The 24,980-nt window shown below is 47.4% G+C and overlaps 1 protein-coding gene across 4 annotated transcripts in view; it reads left to right on the forward strand.

The window, feature by feature from the left end:
• The window catches only part of LOC137344771 (collagen alpha-1(XXVI) chain), a 579,410-nt gene that overhangs the window by 436,595 nt on the left and 117,835 nt on the right, over nucleotides 1-24,980 (forward strand). For all 4 annotated transcript variants that reach the window (XM_068007902.1, XM_068007904.1, XM_068007903.1 and 1 more), the window contains 3 exons: nucleotides 2,598-2,659; nucleotides 16,090-16,210; nucleotides 20,483-20,527. In XM_068007902.1, the coding sequence (XP_067864003.1) occupies nucleotides 2,598-2,659; nucleotides 16,090-16,210; nucleotides 20,483-20,527 (228 nt within the window). The remainder of the gene's footprint in view (nucleotides 1-2,597; nucleotides 2,660-16,089; nucleotides 16,211-20,482; nucleotides 20,528-24,980) is intronic.

A 24,980-nucleotide genomic window follows, 5' to 3' on the forward strand; every position in this document is an offset into this window, starting at 1 on the left:
CACCATTGAGCTCATTCACATCACTGTAGCTGAAAAGATGTACTTTTCTTCATGATTCTCATGCTGGATTCAGAATCTGATCCTCTTTATTCTTATCTAATGTAATGAAACAAAAGTGAACGAGGAGGCCTTGTTTATAGGTTTACGGTATAGGAGGAGTTAATTTGACCCATCGTCTCTGTGCCAGCTCTATGCTCGAACAATCCAAACTAATCTCACTGCCCCGCTCTCTCCCAATAGCCCTGTATCTTCCTCTGCTTCAAATATTTATCCAATTTTCCCTTAAAAGATGCAATATTCTCTGCCTCAACCACTCCCTGTGGCAAAACATTCCACATCCCAACAAACTTCCGTGTGGAGAAATTTCTCCTAACCGCTCTCCTCACTCTCAGTCAATTTTAAACTGATGATTGCCCCCTGAATTACAGAAATAGTCCTTCCCTAGTCATTCTATCAAAACCATTCACAGTTTGGAAAACCTCCATTAAATCCCCTCTTAGCCTTCCCTGCTCCAGTGGAAATAGTCCCAGAATCTCAAGTCTCTCCTCATAACTTGCGTTTCCCATTCCTGGCGTCACCTTGGTGAATCTACTCTTTATGCTTTGGGTGGCTTTAATGTACTATTCATAATGGGGCTCCCAAAACTACACATAATACTCTGACTATAGTCTAACCATTGCTTTGTACAAATTAATCATTGCTTCTTTACTCTTGTACTGTATGCCCTTATTTATAAAAACCCAAAATGCTTTAGACCTTCTTTTTATAGCTTCATCTACCTGCACTCACATTTGCAGGGAGCTATATATTTGAACCCCTTGGTCTCTCTTTTCCATCAAGTGTATATTCCCATTGCTCGTTTTTTCTCCCAACATGTATTACCTCTGCACTGTCTTCCCACCTGCTAACGTGTCTCTGTTTTCCTGAGGACCATCGCAGTCCTCTTTGCTGTTTGTGAAACCTCCTACTTTAGTGTTCTCAGCAAGTTTCAGTATTGTGCTCTGTATTCCCAAGTCCAAGCCATCTAGGAACTATACACCAGTTAGTCTAATGACTTTAGCACCTGCCCCATTTCCCACTGTTACTACTGGCGGCTAGAGAAAGCACCCAGCCATTCAAACCCAAGCAGTAACGCCAGGTCACCGAGGCTCAGATAGCTCAGGCTGCGGAGAAATGAATTTAAAGAGTCCAGCAGGATATCCAGAAACTGTATTGCTGATAACATTTTGGTTATTTTTTTGCTGATGACTTTTCAATCCGCCTTTGCTGTGGGGCGGCTATTTTCCCCCTACCGTTTTTGACATTGCATAATGGATTTCCCACTGGGAATTCCCCTGTTTCTTCACTTTTTGGACAGAGGAGAAGCAGCAGAAGGACGTAAGGCTGGTCAGGCTGCACCGGAAGTGTTACTAGAGCAGGTGCTACAGATGCGGGATCGACCTGAGAGACATTTCCAACACCATGTCAGCTCCTGCCATTCTCCTTTGGCTGGGCACTTCCTCAGTGTGACCAGAGTTCTGTGTGGGAGCAGAGCCCTGAACAGATATGTGGATGTTCATGCCCTGTGTGTGTGTGTGTGTGTGTGTGAGGGAGCGAGTGAAGAGATAAAGAATTAAAAGCAAAGGTTGATACTAGTCATGAATGTAGAAGAGGACTCTGACCTCTTCTGTTGCTTCTAGAACTGGAATCTACAGTTCCCTTTCCTCATAAAGAATCAAAAGGTATTAGATCAGAGGATCCTCCCTCTAGTCTGCATGCATTGCCTCCTGTAATGTGCAGTCTTCTTCTGATAGAAAAGGGACATATGTTGGAAAGAGGAAGCTGAGAGAAGATGTTAAAGGGAATGGAGAGTGAACAGGAGAGTGGGGTTAGACTGGGTGAGATAAAGGGTACGGGGAGTGAGCAGCAGAGTGGGAATAGACAGAGTGAGATGCTGAATGGTATGGGGATGAGGGGGAGAGTGGGATTAGTCTGGGCGGGATATTAAATGTTATGGGGAGTAAGCAGGAGAGTGGGATGAGACTGAGTGGACTATTAAATGGTATGGGGAGTGAGGGGGAAAGTGGGATTAGACTGGGTGAGGTATTAAATGGTATGGGGAATGGAGGGGAGAGTGGGATTAGACTGAGTGGGGTATTAAATGGTACGGGGAGTGAGGGGGACAGTGGGATTAGACTGAGTGAGGTATTAAGTGGTTTGGGGAGTGAGGGGGAGAGTGGGATTAGACTGAGTGGGGTATTAAGTGGTTCGGGGAGTGAGGGGGAGAGTGGGACTGGACTGAGTGGGGTATTAAGTGTTTGGGGAGTGAGCATCCTCATTTTGACACCATTCACAGATTACCAAGTGTGTTTTTAGCTCTTTGAATAAAGCAGCATTTTAGGTTGGAGATTTTGAGTGTTTTGTGCACTATGATCTTGTTTCTCAGTCTTTCTATCCAACAAATCCCATGCTTAAAATGGACTCCATATCTCACCAACACACAAAGTCAAAATCTACCCCAATGTGTCTGATGAAAAACCACAGATATTTTTTACATTATTTTTTACATCGTGAAGTCCAGGTGAATAAAATTTAATACATATTCATTTTACTTTCAGAATGTATGAACTGCACCAAATTTGCTGACCTACAGGAGAGATTAAATACTCTGGAGACTAAGGTAAAAAGACTTGTTTAATTTCAGAAATATTTCATATTTGTTCCCCAACCTAAGTAGTAATAGAGCCAGCCCACATACAGTGAGCAGCAGTTTGCCTTGTTACGCATGTGTTTTATGGTCACATGTACATTCAACGCAGGTTCAATGTTTCAAGAACAGAGCCACGTTTCAGTCAGAACCGGGATACCAATACAATCGTGCACAATAAGGTCATGGCCAGCAAAGGTCTTGGTCATGAGTAAATGGACATTCTGGAGCAAGAAGAGCAATGATTGCTGATCAGCTGGCAGGATCTGAGGGGGCAATGGTGGATGGCGTGAACGGGTTGGGAAGAGGAGTGGTAAAGTTTGCCCTGGCCCTCCTCAGTGGGCGCCCTAGAAACGGGAAGGTCAGTGAGAGAGGAGGATAGAGCAGGTGAGGTTTCTGCTCAATAAGAGGCAGTGACGGGACCTTCCCCATGACAAGGCTGAGAGAAGGTAGGTGTGGGCTTATCCAAGGGGGATTTTCTAGAGAAAGTGTGGGCTTATCCAAGGGGGATTCAAGCCTGGGACAGCGTTAGGAGAGTAGGAAGGCAGGGGAGTAGTGACGGATTGGGGCAGGGTACCCAAGGGGGGAGAAATGAAAGGTGGCGTGATTGGGCGATAGGAAGGGGAAGGGGGGAAGAGGCACGAGAGAAGACCCTGAAGGGGGCCAAGAGAATAAAAGAAAGATAGAAGTAATGGGCTCGGGAGTGGATTGGCAACAAAAACATACATGCGAATGGACACAGAGGGAATTCAGGGTACATAAGATAGTCAGTCTCCATTCTACTTGCTATGTGTCCACAGACCTTTGTTATCAAAAAATGTAACAGCATTACTGCACACACCATGTTCCATATCATTCACAAATACTAATGATTACATTTTCCCTGACAGGAGGTTTTCCATTGGTCACCACCCTCTGTCTTCTGTTGACAACCCAGATCTTGTCCAACTATTCTACGGGTCTTAGGCTTTCTTCCTAGCCTCACATGAGGAACTTTGTTGAGTGACTTTTGAAACTTTAAGTAAACTACATCCGTTGGATTGCCCTCATCCATTGGTTTAGTTACCCCCGAACGAATTTCAGCAAGTTTGTAGGGTTTGACCTATAGGGCCATAATTTGCTGTCAAAATAACGGTGAGGCGAATGGCACTCGCTCTAATTTATGCGAAAATGGAACAGCAGCTTCAGGCAAGGTGCAGATACGCAGTTAAACTCAAATATGCAAAAGTTTGCTGTCCGAGTTGCATCATTTCACCATTAGCTTTACAAAAATGACATCTCGCTGTCTGACTCACCCTCGAAATACATTGAGCGGCGGGAAGTTGCTGTATTTGTGCGGTGGATACGAACTAAACTCACCACAGAAAGTTAAACCTTGTCCATTTCAGAATAAGTAGACTTTTAATGATGTGATAATTGTTAACTACTGCTAATCTACTAGATTAATTTCTGGACTAGATTAATTCCTGGGATGAGAGGGTTGTCCTATGAGGAGAGATTGAGTAGAATGGGCCTATACTCTCTGGAGTTTAGAAGAATGAGAGATGATCTCATTGAAACATATACGATGTTGAGGGGGCTTAACAGAGTAGAGGCTGAGAGATTGTTTCCCCTGGCTGCAGAGTCTAGAACTAGAGGGCAGAGTCTCAGGATAAGAGGTCGGCCATTTAAGACTGAGATGAGGAGGAATTTCTTCACTCAGAGGGTGGTGAATCTTTGGAATTCTCTACCCCAGAGGGCTGTGGATGCTCAGTCGTTGAGTATATTCAAGGCTGATTTTTGGACTCTAGAGGAATCAAGGGATATGGGGATTGGGCGGGAAAGTGGAGTTGAGGTCGAAGATCAGCCATGATTTTATTGAATGGTGGATCTGGCTCGAGGGGCCATATGGACTACTCCTGCTCTGATTTCTTATGTTCTTATGTTTTTAATCAACCTCTCTGGCACTGAAAATTAACTATTACAAGTGTGGAGTCTCATTCCTTCAGGTTTTAATTGTTGTTGGAGATTTTAAAAATGACAAATTTAACTTTTTAAATTTTTTTTTAACTTTACCTTTCTGTCTCTTTCTTAATCCAATCTTCTTTCCCTCCTTTTATTTCTCTTTCTGTACCTGATTTGACATTAAATTCACCCTCTCTAATTTACATTTCCTTCTCACTTCTTGGATGGTTAATCCTTCAGTCTGATTATTTAAGGAGATACCCAGTCACTTGTCCTGTTCACTCAGGTCCCAGATGCCCTGTTTCCCTCACTGCCCCGTTATCAGCTCACACTTTCAGCAACTTGCATTGCAAAAATTTTTAAAACCTAAACATGCAAGGGCAAGTCTGATTAATGACAGAGGTCATGAGATGCCCTGCTACAGCAAAATCTGACCTGTATCTCTACAGTACCTGTGTCATTTAAATGTTTATTTATAGCATCGCATGAAACGCCCTCAAGCTTATTCCGCACCATGGATGTGAGGCTAACTGACCAATAATTAGCAGGTTTGTGCCTTACTCCTGTTTTATATGTTGGAGCTGTATTCAACACCCTCAGTCCTCCTCCAGTATTTATAGAGATCTAACAAAGCATCATTAATTCATTCTTTAATTTCTTGACAATGATGGTGCTAATTGTATCTATCAGTAACTTACCATAAGGAAATTTATCCCAAGCTGATTCAGTCAACCTTAGCCTGTTTTACTGGGATGCCTGGTGTCCTGCAAGGGTAGGATTGACAAAGTTCCAAATTTCACAGTGAAGGTTCCTTTTCCTTTTGTAAACACAATCTGTTCTTTACAAAATGCTTAACTCTTAAAATATTTTTAACTGCAGCAGAACTTCCTGAAAATGTTTATTTTTATTCTTTCATATATCATGAGAATAAGTTGGAAACTAAAAAAAATAAAAATGAAAAAGAATGCCAATCCTTTTTCCACGGGTATCGTGACTTATAGTTATGATGATATGAGTGTTGTTTTGATGGGTTTTAAAGATTTGGCTGTCTGGAAGTGAGTAATTAATCTGTAACTGAACGTAAGGCTTCAGATCACAGGATACACCACAAGAGCAAAGCCCCAGTACTTCATGACCGAAACTTGAGACCCCTGATTAAATTACAGTCTTTTACTCACCACCATCGATCACCTCTTGCTACGATAAATGCTATGATCTCAGTAAAGTGATAACATTACTAATGCCTTTAATCTGTGACTGATTGAAGAACCAGATTCTGTTGTGATGACAAAGTCCTGTGATATTTCACCAGAGGGGATAATTAGGACAATACTTTGCAGCTCGTGATTGTGAAAACACAGTGCATATTATGTCTTTTAGCTGAGATGTTAAACCGAGGCCCCGTCTGCCCTCTCAGATGGATGTAAAAGATCCCATGATGCTATTTGAAGAAGAGCAGGGGAGCTCTCCCCGGTGTCCTGGCCAACATTTATTCCTCAACCAACATCACCAAAAGAAATGAACTGGTCATTTATCTCATTTGCTGTTTGTGGGATCTTGCTGTGCGCAAATTGGCTGCTGCATTTCCCTGCATTACAACAGTGACTCCATTTCAAAATAATTCATTGGCTGTAAAGGGACTAGTATCTTATTAAAAGTCTTATATCTGTGTGTACTTCCTGTTTACAAAACTTCCCGTTGTCATGTTTTTTGTCACAGTTTTGTGTAATTTTTCCTTCACAATTTCCAGTGTTTATTTTTATAATGGAATTTGCCTCCATAAACTGGTCACACTGTAATCACAGCCTCCCACCAGTGATGATGCTGCAGTGCTTCAGTTTTGGGTTTCTCAGCTCCTCAGCCTGGACTACAGAGACTCTCCTAAGCTCCAACTAACTCCACTTCTCGGCTTCCCATAAGTTTTGCTACTTAATCATTGATAAAAACATAAATTCAAAGTATTGTACAAAAGTAAGGACAATATATGACTTTAAAATGGTGATTGAATTGTGTCTTGGCATCTGGTCCAATTATGCCCAGTTATCCTCTGTTATCCCCGTTAATCCCCATAAACACCCCCGGTTTAGGTCTTTATGTTATCAGTAAATGTAACAGCATTACTGCACACACCAAGTTCCATATCATTCACAAATACTGTTGAGCTCTAATGATTACATTTTCCCTGACAGGAGGTTTTCCATTGGTCACCACCCTGTGTCTTCTGTTGACAACCCAGATCTTGTCCAACTATTCTACGGGTCTTAGGCTTTCTTCCTTGCCTCACATGAGGAACTTTGTTAAGTGACGTTTGAAACTCGAAGTAAACTACATCCATTGGATTGCCCTCATCCATTGGTTTAGTTACCCCCGAACGAATTTCAGCAAGTTTGTAGGGTGTGACCTATAGGGCCATAATTTGCTGTCAAAATAACGGTGAGGCAAATGGCACTCGCTCTAATTTATGCGAAAATGGAACAGCAGCTTCAGGCAAGGTGCAGATACGCAGTTAAACTCAAATATGCAGAAGTTGCTGTCTGAGTTGCATCACTCTGTCGTTAGATTCGCAAAAACGGCATCTCACTGTCTGCCTCACCCTCGAAATGCATTGAGTGGCGGGAAGTTGCTGTATTTGTGCGGTGGATACGAACTAAACTCGCCACAGAAACCTTGTCCATTTCAGTCTGAGTACACTTTAGCGACGTGCTAAGTGTTAATTACTGCCAATCCACCTCTCTGGCACTGAAAATTAACTATTACAAGTGTGGGGTCTCATTCCTTCAGGTTTTATTTGTTGTTGGAGATTTTAAAAATGACAAATTTAACTTTTTAAATTTTTTAATTTTTTTTTACTTTCCCTTTCTATCGCTTTTTTCTGTCTCTTTCTTAATCCAATCTTTTTTCCCTCCTTTTATTTCTCTTACATTTCCTTCTCACTTCTTGGATGCTTAATTTCCCAATCCTTCAGTCTGATTATTTAAGGAGATACCCAGTTGCTTGTCCTGTTCACTCAGGTCCCAGATGCCCTGTTTCCCTCACTGCCCCGTTATCAGCTCACACTTTCAGCAACTTGCATTGCAAACATTTTTGAAACCTAAACGTGCAAGGGCAAGTCTGATTAATGACAGAGGTCATTAGATGCTCTGCTACAGCAAAATCTGGCCTGTATCTCTACAGTACCTGTGTCCTTTAAATGTTTATTTATAGCATCGCATGACACGCTCTCAAGCTTATTCTGCACCATGGGTGTGAGGCTAACTGACCAATAACTAGAGGTTTGTGCCTTACTCCTGTTTTATATGTTGGAGCTGTATTCAACACCCTCTGTCCTCCTCCAGCTAAATTGTGTCTGTGCACCTGCTTCAATTATCCCCCGGTATCCCCCCATTACAGCCCCTTAACCCCCTCGTTTCCCACCTCCCCCCCCCCCACCGTTTTCCCACACCCATTATCCCCCCCCACTTCATTCCTGCAGCAAAACAGGGAACCTGCTAGTACCTGGCCGCAATATCCCAACGATGCTGCAACAGGACCTCAACTGCAGCACCAGAGGAGCCAGCCAGGCATTTAAAGGGGAGGAAGAGCCCCAAAGATCAAGGGAGCTATGGCCCTATGGGCCTCATCCATGACTGGTAGGGGAGTGGAGGAAGAAGAGACCTTTATTAGGCCATAGCCCTCCGTCTCCTGACCTTGGAGCCATTGCTCCAGGCCCATTGCCACCTTCTACAAGGCGGTCCTGGGAAGCTTGGTAATAGGGGTGGCGGGAGGATAATGGGGACGGGGACCTGGGCCCCACCCCCTCACATGCCCCCTCCCCCATCGCTGATATTTGCATGCAGCAGGCAGGGAAGGTGTGGCCAGTGGTAAGAGGAGGGAAATTGAGGTTGGGGCAGTGAGGCCTGTGGCCTCCCTGGAAACTAAAGTTCCTGCTCTTCAGTAATTTCTAAATCCCCCACTGCTGCAAACTGCACTTTTAGGTTATTTCTCCTGTGATAAAAGTGATGTTATGTTGGTGACACCTGCAGCATGAGTTATGACAAACCCATTTCCCACTGCACTTTCAGTCTAACTCCTTGTCTTCACATGTTGTAAGGCCGATATTTAGGGCTGTTTTTGATCTGTCAGCATTGCCAGTTTCCTGGGGTGACATGTGTCCATTTGCTGACCTGCTGCATTTTAGTAGCAATATTCAGGCAGTAGATGGACAGAACTTGCTGCAGTTTTACTGCACCAAGAACTTTGAAAAGACCTTGTGAAGATTCTTCTCAAACAGTTTGGAACATTTAGATATTGTTTATACTTAGAATTATGTTTCCTATAAAATGAAGGAACATTTGATGTGTTGGTCTTTTACTCTCATTAAAACAAGCAGCAGAAACTTAATCTAAAGAAATTTTTGACAACAGATGAGAAACATAGAAACATAGAAAATAGGAGCAAGAGTAGGCCATTCGGCCTTTCGGGCCTGCTCCGCCATTCAAAATGATCATGGCTGATAGTCTAACTCAGTACCCTGTTCCCGCTTTTTCCCCATATCCCTTGATCCCTTTAGCATTAAGAAATATATCTGTCTTCTTCTTGAATACATCTAATGACTTGGCCTCCACTGCCTTCTGTGGTAGAGAATTCCACAGGTTCACCACCCTCTGAGTGAAGAAATTTCTCCTCATCTCAGTTCTAAATGGCATACCCCGTATCCTGAGACTGTGACCCCTGGTTCTGGACTCCCCAGCCAGGGGAAACATCCTCCCTGCATCTAGTCTGTCTAGTCCAGTTAGAATTTTATATGTTTCGATGAGATCACCTCTCATTCCTCAAACTCTAGTGAATATAGACCTAGTTGACCCAATCTCTCCTCATACGTCAGTCCTGCCATCCCAGGAATCAGTCTGGTAAACCTTCGTTGCACTCCCTCCATGGCAAGGACATCCTTCCTCAGATAAGGAGATCAAAACTGCACACAATACTCCAGATGTGATCTCACCAAGGCCCTGTAAAACTGCAGTAAGACATCCCTGCTCCTGTACTCAAATCCTCTTGCAATGAAGGCCAATATACCATTCACCTTCCTAACTGCTTGCTGCACCTCAATGCTCGCTTTCAGCGACTGGTGTACAAGGACACCCAAGTCTCGTTGCACCTCCCCTTTTCCCAATCTATCACCATTCAGATAATAATCTGCCTTTCTGTTTTTACAACCAAAGTGGATAACCTCACATTTATCCATGTCATACTGCATCTGCCATGTTCTTGCCCACTCACGCAACTTGTCCAAATCACATTGGAGCCTCTTTGCATCCTCCTCACAGCTCACGTTCCACCCCAGCTTTGTGTCATCTGCAAATTTGGAAATGCTACATTTAGTTCCCTCATCCAAATCATTGATATATATTGTGAATAGCTGGGGCCCAAGCACTGACCCCTGCGGTACCCCACTAGTCACTGCCTGCCACCCAGAAAAAGACCCGTTTATTCCTACTCTCTGTTTCCTGTCTGTCAACCAATTCTCAATCCATGCCAGTATATTCCCTCCAATCCCATGTGCTTTAACTTTGCACACAAACCTCTTGTGTGGGACCTTATCAAAAGCCTTCTGATAATCCAAATACACCATATCCACTGGTTCTCCTCTATCTATTCTACCAGTTACATCCTCAAAAAACTCCAGTAGATTTGTTAAGCATGATTTCCCTTTCATAAACCCATGCTGACTTTGTCCAATCCTGTTAATGCCCTCCAAGTGTTCTGTTATCACATCTTTTATAATAGACTCGAGCATTTTCCCCACTACTGATGTTAGGCTAACTGGTCTGTAATTCCCTGTTTTTTCTCTCCCTCCTTTTTTAAATAGTGGGGTTACATTTGCCACCCTCCAATCTGTAGGAACTGTTCCAGAGTCTATCGAATTTTGGAAGATGATCACCAATGCATCCACTATTTCCAGGGCCACTTCCTTTAGTACTCTGGGATGTAGATTATCAGGCCCTGTCAGCCTTTAGCCCCATTAATTTCCCTAGCACTATTCTTTTTTACTAATACTGGTTTCCTTCAGTTCCTCCCTCTCACTAGACCCTTGGTTCCCTAACATTTCCGGGAGGTTATTTGTGTCCTGCTTTGTGAAGATAGAAAGAACTTGGGGGAAAAAAAATTTGATAAGGGCCATTTTTGGGCGGGGTAGCGTGATGGCTATTACCCCGTGCCCAATGGCCCCTAAGCAGGCAGCACATGAATTTCAAGCTGCCTGTTACTTAACATGATATCTCCGTTCAGCCAGCGCTACCCGTGCTGCTTAGAGGCTGCATGGAGAATGAGGAAGTCAGAAATGGGCCGTGCTCAGCGCACGTCATCAACAGCCGGCATCTCTTAAAGGTGCAGGTGCACATTTGGGAGGAGAGAAAGATGGCTGGAGGGATGGCGGGACCAGCGTGAGAGAGGGCCCCACGATTCTCTGACGATGCTCTGGAGGCCTTGGTGGAAGGCGTGGACGAAAGGAGGGCCAACATGTACCCGCAGGGTGGCCAGAGACCCTCCAGACTGCAGCTCCGCAGGCATTGGCAGGCTGTGGCACAGGAAGTAAATGCCAGGAGCATGGCACCACCCACGTGGGTGCAGTGCCAAAAGAAGTTCAATGATTTGACACGAGTGGCCAAGGTGAGTGAATGCAAGTGTCAAGTGGCAGATCCTACCAACTGTACCACTGCTCCAGGCATCACACTCCCCGTCACCCACCCACCAACAAACACTGCCCATCCATACACAATGCTGCACTCGACATGCTGCATCTCACCCACACATAGTACCACACTTACAGGCCACACAACCAACACTCTCAGATCACACACACTGGCAGCTATTCGACCACGACAGACACATCACCCACACACCTTGCAGGACACTCACTGACACACTGTCCCCTGTCTTGCTGGAGAAGGTGGCGCATAACAGCTGGCAGCAGGAGGGACCTGAGGGTGGACGGGGACCCTTACACGTCCTCACCCACCTAGAGGATACAATGCTTTGGATCATTGGGCGGGCCGTCACTGCAGCCGTGACAACATGGCGCGCTGGAGGTCCCGATGAAAGGGGTCTCTGCACATTTAATGCTCCTTCTCGTTTCCCACATCTCCCTCTTCCCATAATCATTTCTGACCTACGTGCTGCACATGCTGTCAGCACACACCTCTTACTTGCTCCTCTCCCCATTCCAGAACTCAACCTGTTCCCTTTGTCATTGCAGATACCCAAGAACACATGCGGCACCGTCCGAGGAGGAGGAGGAGGAGGGGGTGGAGGAGGAGGAGGAGGAGGAGGGGGACATTGAAGCCACACCGTCACTCGATCTGACACTTGCTTCCACCAGCTCAGAGACTGACACTGCGCGTCCTTTAGAGGTTAGGTTAGAGGAGGGGTCTTCACGTGGTGAGACACCGAGCACAAGTGCTCAGGAGCCGGGGCGGAGGGAACGGATACCACAGGTGCCAGGTGCCAGCTCTCCGGAGGGCGAGGTCGCTCACTGGTTCTGCTGCAGAGGAGTCAGATGAGGACTTCGATGGGCCAGGCTACAGAAGACGGCTGATGGGTGTACACCACCAAATTCTTGGGGCACTGGAAAGCCGCCAGAAAGCCTGCGCACAATGAGAAGGGGCATGGAGGAGTCCAGCTCCAACTTGGCACAGGGCTTCGCACAGAGTTTGGAGCCCATCCTTTCCAACATGGAACGGGTGGTCACCTCCATCAGCGCACCTGAGGAACCCACCATGATGCAGCGTCTGATGGCCGATGTCGTGGCTTCCATTGCAGCACAAACCGATGTCATCAAAGGTCTGCAAGCTCCAGTTGCTGTTCAGACTGCTACAATGGAAGCTCAGACTGCGACAATGGAAGCTTCTATCATGGGTCTGGGGACCACTGTGGAACGAGGCTTCCAGGGCGTCACGCACTCCAGCAATCCGTTCTCCAGCTGATCACCAGGGCTGCTGAGGCGCTGCCCTGGGAGAGTGGCAGTGGCGCCATGGCAGTCGGACCTGCTGTCCTCTCTCAGGACAACAGCGTTCCTGCTCCCATCCCTGCCACTCCACCAGTGCCCCTGTTGTTGCCTCTCGGCCAGCCAGGCCAGACTGCTGCAGCCCTTGCTGAGATGGTGCAGTCTGAAGCCGGGCCCTCCAGGCCCAGAGCTGCTCAAGGTCATCCTCCAAGGCCATCTGGACGTTCCTCCATTGAAGGCCAGCAGCCTCCCACCACCCAGGCTCCAGCCACTGGGGAAGCACCTTGTAGGAGCACTAGGATAGGTAAAGGCACACGGACAACAGGCACTAAGGGAATGCACAAGGGGGAATAGTTCTGTTATGTTTGCATAATTTCATTTATTCATCCATAAATGAGAGTTTGATTTTGCACTTGGTGATGGTTTTTATTTATGCAATGAGCTGAGAGGAACACCAATGTGTAATCAGATGGAGAGCGATTTGATTGTCTTGTGGGAGGGGAAAGGTGAGGAATGTAGGACTGTTGGTGAGTTGGGGGATGTAGTTCAAATTATTGATAGCGGGCACGGATCAGGTGAGCACGCACAGCCCTTGCAGACAAGGCGTGTGGTTCCTGTCGCACCCTTGCCTCTTCCTCCACCTCCTCTACTGGCTCAGCCCCCTCACCCTCCTCCTCAGTCTCTTCCTCCTCCTCAGCCTCTTCCTCTTCATCCTCCTCCTCCTCCTCAGCCTTTTCCTCCTCCTCCTTCTCCTTCTCCTCTTCCTCTTCCTCCTCCTCCTCAGCCTCTTCCTTCTCAGCCTCCTCCTCCTTCACCTCTGGTCTTCTCCAATCATTGGTGGCAAAGGCTGGTCCCTCATGATGATCTGCCCACCCACTCAGGGGAGTACTGCAGGGCTCCTCCAGATCGGTCCAGGCAGCGGAAGCATTGTTTGAGGAGGCCTATGGTGTGCTCCATGGTGTTGCGTGTGACAGCATGGCTCGCATTATAGGCCTGCTGTGCATGTGTGCGTGGATTCCTGACCGGTGTCATGAGCCACGTCGTGAGGGGATAGCCCTTGTCGCCCAGTAGCCAGCCTTTGACTTGCCGAGTCAGATGAAAGATGGCGGGCACGTTGGACTGCCTCATGATGAAGGCGTCGTGACTACTGCCAGGGTAACGGGCATCGACCGCCAAGATGCAATGTGTGTGGTCGCACACCAGCTGCACGTTGAGGGAGTGGAAGCCCTTTCGGTTGACGAAGACGGCTGAGTTGATGTGCGGGACACGCAGGGCAATGTGTGTGAAGTCAATGGCACCCTGCACCTTGGGGAAGCCAGCAATGCGGGTGAACCCCTGTGCTCGCTCTTTCTGCTCGTCTCTGTGGAGAGGGAAGGTGATGAACCTGTTCCTCATCTGGTACAGTGCGTCTGTGACTTCCCTTATACAGCAGTGCACTGCATACTGCGAGATGTTGCACATGTCGCCAGCAGAGGCCTGAAATGATCCTGAACCATAGAAATTCAGTGCCACGGTGACCTTCACAGTCACAGGCAATGCTGTCCTCGCCCTGCTCTGAGGCTGCAGTTGTGGCCGCACCAGTTGACAGATCTCGGTGACGGCTTCCTTGGTGAACCTCAGGCATCGGATGCAATCCTCCTCGGTCATGTTGAGGTAAGAGAATCGATCCTGGAAGGCCCTCATTGGGAGGGCCTCCTGCTCAGTGCCCTGCGCCTCTTTGCCCTGCGCCTCCTCGCAGCTTGACCTGCTGGACGTGGCCTCTCTGCATGCTCCCAGTCGTGCTCAATGCCCAGCGGGAGCCCTAGCAGACCGCCCATGGTTGGCAGGAATGTTGTTCCACCAGGATTGTAACTTTCCGAACCGTAAGGCAGTACCTGCCAAACCACTCTCAAAAGTAGTGTAGGAACTCTCAGTAAGAGTAGGGAGCTTCAAAAAACACTTCCTACTCCTCCAGCAGCCAGAAGCAATAATCCAGCAACTAACCTGCAACACCTGCATGGTCCCTTTAAACAGTGTTGGTGGGAGATCCTCCAGGCACTTTAAGACATGTTCAGATGGTCGAGGATAAGACTGTGCGTTGAGTTGAGCATTGAGTGCCACAATGGTGTCTGTCACTTTAAATCAGCGTTCTACACTGATTGAAGCCATTTTCTCCCTACTTTACATAATTCCAGCGTTCGTTATCTGCGCCTGCGCTAACTCCTTTACCAAGATGGCGTCCGGTGCACGTCACGCTGGAAACGTGCGCGCGCAGCCAAGATGCCATCTTGGATGTTGGACAGGCCGCGTAAGGGCGAAACAACGGGCGCTACACGGCCCAATTTAGCACCGCTGGTATTTACATAGTGCCTTCCTCTACCTCGGGACATCCCAAAGTGCTTCACAGCCAATGAAATCAATTTGAAATGTAGTCGCTGTTGTAATATAGTCAAACAATTTGCGCACAGCAAGGTCCCACAAACAGCAATGAGATAATGAACAGATAATGCTTTTTAGTATGTTGGTTGAGGGATAAATATTGGCCCAGGACACCAGGGATCTTCTACATCCACCTAAGAAGGCAATGGGGCCTTGGTTGAATGTCTCAAATAAAAGGATGTGATCGCTTTGGAGAGGGTGCAGAGGAGATTCACCAGGATGTTACCAGGGCTGGAGCGCTTCAGCTATGAAGAGAGACTGGGAAGATTGGGTTTGTTTTCCTTGGAGCAGAGGAGGCTGAGGGGAGACATGATTGAGGTGTACAAAATTATGAGGGGCACAGATAGGATGGATACTAAGGAGCTTTTTCCCTTCATTGAGGGTTCTATAACAAGGGGACATAGATTCAAGGTAAAAGGCAGGAGGTTTAGAGGGGATTTGAGAAAGAACTTTTTCACCCAGAGGGTGGTTGGAGTCTGGAACTCACTGCCTGAAAGGGTTGTGGAGGCAGGAACCCTCACAACATTCAAGAAGCATTTGGATGAGCACTTGAAATGCCATAGCATACAAGGCTACGGACCAAATGCTGGAATATGGGATTAGAGTAGACAGGGCTGATGGCCGGCGCGGACACGATGGGCCGAAGGGCCTCTATCCGTGCTGTATAACTCTATGACTCTGACTCTGACAGTGCAGCACTCCCTCAGTACTGTATTCAAGTGTCAGCTTAGATTTTGTGCTTAAGTCCCTGGAGTGGGGTTTGAACCCACAACCTTCTGACTCAGAGGTGAGAGTGTTACCCACTGAGCCATGGCTGACACATGTCCAGATGTGATAATCCTTTAAAACACATCCAATATCGGATTAATCGTGGGAAATATTGCTAATGAAAATAGGCTGGGATATTTTAGGCTGCTGGATCTTCATACCCAGCTAGCTCCGTTAAATAATCAAATAATTGGTTCAAAGTCACCTTCACTCCTAACAGAAAGTTAGTGTTGAGGAGCCAGTCATTAGATGCCAAATACTAACTTCAGCCCATACTGTGCTGTTATTCCAGATGTTAGAGCTCCAAGTTACTGCTGGAATGCCATCAACAGACAATGAGACATCAGACAACGTGCAGCCAATGTCACGAGAGGACCACACGTACAGACCGAGGGGGCCCCCAGGGCCGAGAGGTCAGTGCCAGATCCACCACTCCATGATCTCCTGTGTGATTGGTTGCTTTATTTGGGGGATGAAAGGAGTTTGAAGGGAGAAATAGGTTCAATTTCAAGGGTATAAGAATGGGCATCAGCGGAGACAAAGTGTTGGGATGGGTGGGTGGGAAGGAACAGTTCATGATAGTAACAGCAGATACAGTGCATAAATGAGCTGGTGCTGTGGTGTCCTGTCTAACTCCTCCTGGGAGATGTTGCATTTCCGATGAAATTGGTGCTGCCGGCACTAGTGTCATATAAAGAGGTTTAGGACTGACTTTCTCCCTCCCATCCGAGTGTAAGAGGAGCAACGTGCTGCCCATGTAGCCAGGTTCAGGCCATTGGCATGTTGGAGGCCTGGGATTGGCCCAATGCTCAATAAGAGGAGGGAATTCTTAAAGGCGTCAGTGGGACATCGGCTGCAGAGAGAAGCTGTGGAGCTGAACTCACCACCTGCAGCAGTCTGGATCGAAGCAGAGCGCCCTGCTTTGGTGAGGAGACCACAGCGATCTTACTGCCACAAGCAGAACTCCTCTTTCCCTGAGGTGAGCATTGGGTGAGTGGGGCAATGAGCTTGGCAGGAGGTGGCAGGTTCCTTCAGTGCCGGGAGCACCAGTGTCATGATAGCTCAGTGAGTTTTTCCAGTGATTAGTTGAGCCTTACAGAGAAGAAAGTCCCAGCTGTTGCTGAGTTAGCTGCTCCCACTGCTACAATACTACTGGTAACCTCAGCTCATTGTGTTGGAGAGTGGGAAATTGGACCATGGTTCCTGCTCCTGATCACCGTCCAGTGACCTTTGCTGGAAGTGCACACATGTGCTGCACATCAGGCAAGGATGATGCCCGAGAAGTGTTGGTGGGGATGCTGATGCTCACTGTCAAGGCTCACCCTACAATAATGGGGTGCTGGAGGGCAACCGTTGCCATGGAGCCATAGTGCAATAAGGAGTCAATATCTTAGAGAGAGGAGGGGACACAGGAAACTGGCAGAGAAATTGGGGAGAAAGAAATGGGAAACACTCACCGATTGTGTAATTTTCTTTGTTAGCCATATATTAAGTCAGCCTGTATTAGCCAGGTCCACAGAGATAGAAAACAAAGAGAAAATAAATCTTTCACACACACAGCAGAGAAACAGAAGCACAGTTCTGATAAGAATATAAGAAATAGAAGCAGGAGTAGGCCAAATGGCCCCTCGAGCCTGCTCCACCATTCAATCAGGTCATGGCTGATCTTCAACCTCAACTCCACTTTCCTGCCTGATCCCCATATCCCTCGATTCCCCTAGAGTCCAAAAATTCTATCTATCTCAGCCTTGAATATACTCAACGACTCAGCATCCACAGCCCTCGGGTGTAGAGAATTCCACAGATTCAAAACCTCTGAGTGAAGAAATTCCTCCTCATCTCAGTCTTGAATGGCCGACCCCTTATCCTGAGACTATGCCCCCTAGTTCTAGACTCTCCAGCCAGGGGAAACAACCTCTCAGCATTTACCCTCTCAAGCCCCCTCAGAATCTTGTATGTTTCAGTGAAATAATGGTCAATAATGGTCAATAATGGTCAATAATGGTCCCACTCTGTAAACCTGGAATTTTTTAGGGCTGTTTTACTCCCCCCAGAAACATTTGGGGGATGAAATTCCCCATATCAGTTTGGCTCAGTTGGTCGCACTCTTCTGAGTTAGAAGGTCAAGAGTTCCAGCCCCACTGAAGGTCTCGAGCAAATAATCAAGGCTGACACTCCAATGTAGCTGTGTCCAAGGTGCCACCCTACAAATGAGATGTTAAGTGATTACCTGCTTGGGCAGCTGTCAGAGCTCCCTTGTTGCTGTTTAAAGAAGAGGAGAGAGTTCTCACCAACATTCCTCCCGCAAGCAACATCACCAAAAAACATCTGATTGCCGTTTGTGAGATCTCACTTGTATTAGAACAAATCTAGAAGCGGTGAAAATAATTTTGAATAACTTACCTTTAACATAGCAAAATATTTCACTGTTTGAAAGAACAAATTCTATTACTTGAATTCGCATCATTAGAATTTCTATGTTGTCTCATTCCCATTTCCCAATGCTCATTTCCTTCACCTTGTTTAGCACAAAAAACTTACACTCCACCTAAAGTTCTCAAAATTTGAGAGGATTATTTCCTACTGTCATCTGCAGATTTTTGAAGATAAATTGTTTTCTGTGGAAATAAAGTACAATTTGAAGAAAAGTGTTGTTGGCTTTCTTTAACTCACCAAGTTACTTTAACAGCACCTCTATCACCAAGAAGAACAGGAACAGCAATGTTGTGGGATCACCATCACCTCCAAGTTCCCTTCCAAGATACTCACCAACCTCACTCCCCAAAGCCTTTCCACCATCTACAAGGCACAAGTCAGGAGTATGATGGAATACTCTCCACTTGCCTGGATGAGTGCAGCTCCAACAACACTCAAGAAGCTCGACACCATCCAGGACAAAGCGGCCCCCTTGATTGGCACCCCATCCACCACCCTAAACATTCACTCCCTTCACCACCGGCGCACTGTGGCTGCAGTGTGTACCATCCACGGAATGCACTGCAGCAACTCGCCAAGGCTTCTTCGACAGCACCTCCCAAAACTGTGATCTCTAACACCTAGAAGGACAAGGGCAGCAGGCACATGGGAACAACACCACCTGCACGTTCCCCTCCAAGTCACACACCATCCCGACTTGGAAATATATTGGCCATTCTTTCATCGTCACTGGGTCAAAATTCTCGAACTCCCTACTTAACAGCACTGTGGGAGAACCTTCACCACACGGACTCCAACAGTTCAAGAAGACAGCTCACCACCACCTTCTCAAGGGTGACTAGGGATGAACAATAAATGCCGGCCTCGCCAGCGACGCCCACATCCCTAGAATGAATAAAAATTGAAGTAGACTATGTCACATTAATCACCCAATAAACACCAAAACAGAGCTGCTTTATGCTTTTTACATGAGAGTATTGACAGTCTGCTGATGAAATAAAACCTAATTAAAGCATTATAATTAATTGGTTTTAAAAGCGAAATAACCACTTAGCCGTGGGTAGCATGTTGCATATCTTGTTTTGTTCCAGTAATATAATGTGCCATGTTGTGCGATGCAATAAGATGTGGCTTTTCAGCTGTTACTCCTTGCACTGTGACTCCCCAAATCTCAGTCAGAGCAGCGGAGAGAAGGACAAACTAGGCAGAAATAGTGACCCCCAAATGGAGAGGAGAGTTTGGAACCAAACACCATGGAGGTAGCTGAAGAGTGGCGGTGGTAAAGATCTGGAAGCTGGTTATTTGCCTCGTTGATTCAGGAATGGCGCCAACACTGGGATATGGGGGAAGTAAACCGGATTTCAATATTTATGAAGCATATTAAATCTGGACCGTCAGCTCACCCAAATTGTCGCGTATGCTATCTGTGAGTTTCGTGGCGAGGATCTTAAGCTGCCAGGCTTTCAATGACCGTGTAAAACTGACCGCTCTCCGTGGCTCATAGTTGATTCAAGATATGGTGATGTGTGTGTTGCTTGACTGGGGAGCAGTCAGGAGATCTGGGAATTTTGTCACCATTTTGGGATTTCCTGGTGGCTTCAAAGATCTTACTGTAAATATGTCCAGCGTCATTTTTGTCATCTGATTGCTTCAAGAATATCTCACCCCAACTATCAGCTTTTTGTTGAATATGAAAGATCGATAACTCTCAAACACGTCAGGTTTTATGCCTGGTACTCCTATATTTCTTTGTTCTACAATCTCTAGAGAAGCTGGGATTGTTCTCCTTAGAGCAGAGAAGGTTAAGAGGAGATTTAATAGAGCTGTTCAAAATTATGAGGGGTTTTGATAGAGTAAATAAGGAAAAACTGTTTGGGCTGACAGAAGGGTCAGTAACCAGAGGACACAGATTTAAGGTAATTGGCAAAAGAAGCAGAGGGGAGATGAGGAAAAATATTTTTACTCTGCGAGTTGTTCTGATCTGGAATGTGCTGCCTGAAAGGGCGGTGGAAGCAGATTCAATAATAACTTTCAAAAGGGAATTGGATAAATACTTGAAGGGGAAAAAGACTCGTCGGCCCGATATAAAGGCAGCCTGCAGGGGGGGCAAACTGCCAGGCACTCAGTGTTCCATAAGTGAGAAATAAAGGTTGCAGCCACTGATGGAATAGATAGTTTTAAACAGTAGTCAAATGTTCCCATTCAGCCTGCATTCATCTCATTCAACTCTCTCATATCATTGTAAACAGGACCACCCGGACAAAAAGGAGAGCCTGGACAGTCGGGACCAGCCGGTGAGTATTCAGACTTTCTTTCCGTCGCTAAGGAGCTGATCAAAGTGAGGGAGCTCAGGCATTCTTCTTTAATTTATTGGCCCTAAAATCCATGGTTGTTCTGGGAGTTTCCTGATGCAACTGATCGCGCCACCTGACCGGCCTGTGTACTCCGGGGCCTGGCCTTACCTGACCGGCCTGTGTACTCCGGGGCCTGGCCTTACCTGACCGGCCTGTGTACTCCGGGGCCTGGCCTTACCTGACCGGCCTGTGTACTCCGGGGCCTGGCCTTACCTGACCGGCCTGTGTACTCCGGGGCCTGGCCTTACCTGACCGGCCTGTGTACTCCGGGGCCTGGCCTTACCTGACCGGCCTGTGTACTCCGGGGCCTGGCCTTACCTGACCGGCCTGTGTACTCCGGGGCCTGGCCTTACCTGACCGGCCTGTGTATTCCAGGGCCTGGCCTTACCTGACCGGCCTGTGTACTCCGGGGCCTGGCCTTACCTGACCGGCCTGTGTACTCCGGGGCCTGGCCTTACCTGACTGGCCTGTGTATTCCGGGGCCTGGCCTTATGTTGGCGATCCTACAATTTCTAACAGGGGTGCCACCTCCGCCCGCGCCTACAAGGCCATTGATACACGGGTGGCGGGGCAGGGGGGAGCTGGAAGACTGAACTTCCCATCCCTAACCCTCAGTCGGGACCTGGTGACGCATCGGTGGGGGTACACCTGGCTGCTCACCCCCGGTGGAAGTGAGGCTCACTTGGGTTACGGCCAGAGTTGAGGCCTGAACCCTTGAAGACAAGGATGGATTGAAAAAAATATTTAAAAGCAGCGCCCTTACAGTATTGTGTCTGGGTGAGGGTGGGGGAGGGAGGAGGGAGAGGGAGGACGGTCCCCAAACACTACTGTATACGGCCTCTTCTGCTAGGGGCATAAGAACATAAGAAATGGGAGCAGGAGTAGGCCATTCAGCCCCTCGAGCCTGCTCCGCCATTCAATAAGATCATGGCATGACCCAGATAGACCACTCCAGGTGCCAAAGGCCCAGTTCTCTTGACCCTTCCCCCTAATTCCATGAACTTTAGTTGGATCAGCGGCTCCAGCTGGGAAGCGGTCCCTCCTCGGAGTTTCAGGGCCGTGTGTAGGAACAAGAGTCGGACCTTGGATAAAGCCAGACCTACAATAGGCACCATGTAAAAACTAACACTGGCACGAGAAGGTCCAGCACTAATTACCAATGATATCTGGCTGCTGGGTAATGAGAGGTACACGGTTTGAGATCAATATTTGCATGACTGCCGTGTCAATCTGAGATTTTAGACAAATAAAACCAGACCTGACCCGTACTATCTCACGGAGGGGACTGTGTGTGGCCATCTCACTTTAATAAATAGCATCAGCTCCCAGCATAGTTTCGACCTTCAGCAGTGAGCTCTATGGGAACAAAACCTGGTCAGCAGCTGAAATTTAAAGAGATACTGGCCGCTCTCCCTTGGTGTTGGACTCAGGGAGTTGGGACCAAAGCTGGGTTAGAGGGTGGGAGAGCAGCTGGAGGCAGATTGAGTAGAATGGGCCTATAATTCCCTGGAGTTTAGAAGAATGGGAGGTTATCTCGTTGAAACGTATAAAATTCTGAGAGGGCTTGACGGGGTAAATGCTGAGAGGCTGTTTCCCCGGCTGGAGAGTCTAGAACTAGTGGACATAGTCTCAGGATAAGGGTTCGGCCATTTAAGACTGAGATGAGGAGGAATTTCTTCACTCAGAGGGATGTGAATCTTTGGAATTCTCTATCCCAGAGGGCTGTGGATGCTGAGTCATTGAGTATATTCAAGGCTGAGATCGATAGATGTTTGGACACTAAGGGCATCAAGGATATGGGGATCGGGGTCCACTACCTTGATGAGCGGGGGATTTAAGTGTACATACAAACATACAAAATTGACAGGCAGGAAAAAGCCAGCTGGTCCATCAAGCCTGCCCAACCATGATGGCCAAACCGTCATGGCTAAATGCTTCTTCCCTCCCCGGACCTCCCCCTTCACACCCACCACCGCAGCCCCTCCCCCAACCTTCCCCCGATGTGGAGATGCCGGTGATGGACTGGGGTTGACAAATGTAAGGAATCTTACAACACCAGGTTATGGTCCAACTGTTTTATTTGAAAATCACAAGATTTCGGAGGCTTTCTCCTTCGTCAGGTGAAGTGTGGGATTCCATGGAAGGTTACCGCATTTATAGTCAGAGAACAATACCTGGTGATTACAGATAATCTTTCCAACTGCCCGTTGTCAAGGCAATCAAAGTGTTCAGACAGAGAGACATTACATACAGGACCACTGAATATACAAACGGCCAAAACAAAAGACAGAGAGAGAGAGGGAGAAACATCCGAAAGGAAGAGAGGGAGAGAGAATGACCCATTGTATTAAAAACAGATAACTTTTTTTCGCTGGTGGGGTTACGTGTAGTGTGACATGAACCCAAGATCCCGGTTGAGGCCGTCCTCATGGGTGCGGAACTTGGCTATCAATTTCTGCTCGACGATTTTGCGTTTTTGTGTGTCTCGAAGGCCGCCTTGGAGTACGCTTACCCGAAGATCGTTTTTGTTCTGGCCGTTTGTATATTCGGTGGTCCTGTAGGTAACATCACTCTGTCTGAACACTTTGATTGCCTTGATAACGGGCAGTTGGAAAGATTATCTGTAATCACCAGGTATTGTTCTCTGACTATAAATGCGGTAACATTCCATTGAATCCGAATCCCACGCTCACCTGACGAAGGAGAAAGCCTCCGAAAGCTTGTGATTTTCAAATAAAACTGTTGGACTATAACCTGGTGTTGTAAGATTCCTTACATTCATCCTTCCCCTTCACACCCACCCCTGCAGCCCCTCCCCCGATCTCCCCCTCACACCCACCCCCGCAGCCCCTCCCCCGACCTCCCCCTCACACCCACCCCCGCAGCCCCTCCCCCGACCTCCCCCTCACACCCACCCCCGCAGCCCCTCCCCCGACCTCCCCTTCACACCCACCCCCGCAGCCCCTCCCCCGACCTCCCCCTCACAACCATCCCCGCAGCCCCTGCCCCGACCTCCCCCTCACACCCACCCCCGCAGCCCCTCCCCCGACCTCCCCCTCACACCCACCCCCGCAGCCCCTCCCCCGACCTACCCCCACACAGCTCCCTACCCACAGCCATGCAATCTCCTGGGAGAGGCAATAACTTGCTCTGCTGGGGTGGGGGGTGGTTGAAAGGATTCCTGAAATAGACCCAGGGAGGGGATGGAGAAAGGGTCACCTTTGCTGAGTGGGGAGGGGGCGAGGGTCCTGTATGTTTCAAGCTTCTTTGATCTTCCTTTCCATCAATACCTCACACTGAAATTTACATCAGCTTCCTGCTGAACATTCCTTCCTCCTTTGTTGGCAGTCTGAGCAGAACACTAGTGTACACTGTCTACTCAGGGGGAGGTGGGGGGAGCTCAGGGAGCGATCTTACCCTTGGGTTGAGAGACTGTCTCCCAATCTGAAGCCCCATTTCAACTCTGTGGGGGAGGGGAGGGAGTTTCCTCTGTCTCTGGTCGCATTGTGGGAAAATGTCATTGCATTATTTCAGAAGGGAAGGAGAGAGAAACCAGGGAATGACAGACCTGTCAGTCTAACATCAATTGTGGGGAAATTCCCATCATCTGTCATCAGGACCAGAGTGACTGAGCACTTGGACAAGTATCTGTTGATCAAAGAGAGTCTGCATTGATTTGTGAAAGGTGGGTCATGTCTGACTAGTCTAGTTGAATTTTTTGAGGTCACTAACATGGTGGACAGGGGACTGTCTGTGGATGTTATCTATATGGACTTCAAGAAGGCATTTGATAAAGTTCTGCATAAGAGATTATTAGCAAAAATGAGATGACATGGAGTTGGAGGTAACCTTGTGACATGGGTGGGTAATTGGCAAATTTCCAATCCAAGGGGACAATTCCTGAAACAAGAGAGTTTTGGAAGTTCCTGACTAAAGCTTTAATGTAGTTGCCCCTTCCCAACTATCTGGATTTGGATTTTGCCGCTCAGTTCCTGCTTTATGGAGGTGGAGTTGAGATACAGATCAGCCATGATCTAATTGAATGGCAGAACAGGCTGGAGGGGCTGAATGGCCTCCTTCTGTTCCTGTGTTTCTATACCTGCTGCTAGTCACGATCTTTGGTGTAGTTCCACCTTTCTAACTATCTGCTCAATTTAGTTGGTGATGAGGATTCTGAAGGGCTTGTTTTGTGTCTCTGGTGCTGGGGAATGGTGTTGGATTTTGTCTTGTGGAGGGAGGGTTGTACAAAATGATTTAGTGCCTTTTATTTAAGCCACTACCACTTTTTCATCTTATTTCTGGGCACCTTCATTCCTGAAGCTCACGTCTTCCTTCTCCATTCCCAAGGTCAGTTTAACCTCAGTTGTGGGGAAATATTTAGAAACAATAATCC

The sequence above is a fragment of the Heptranchias perlo genome, chromosome 28, assembly GCF_035084215.1.
Source record: "Heptranchias perlo isolate sHepPer1 chromosome 28, sHepPer1.hap1, whole genome shotgun sequence".
Taxonomy (NCBI): Eukaryota; Metazoa; Chordata; class Chondrichthyes; order Hexanchiformes; family Hexanchidae; genus Heptranchias; species Heptranchias perlo.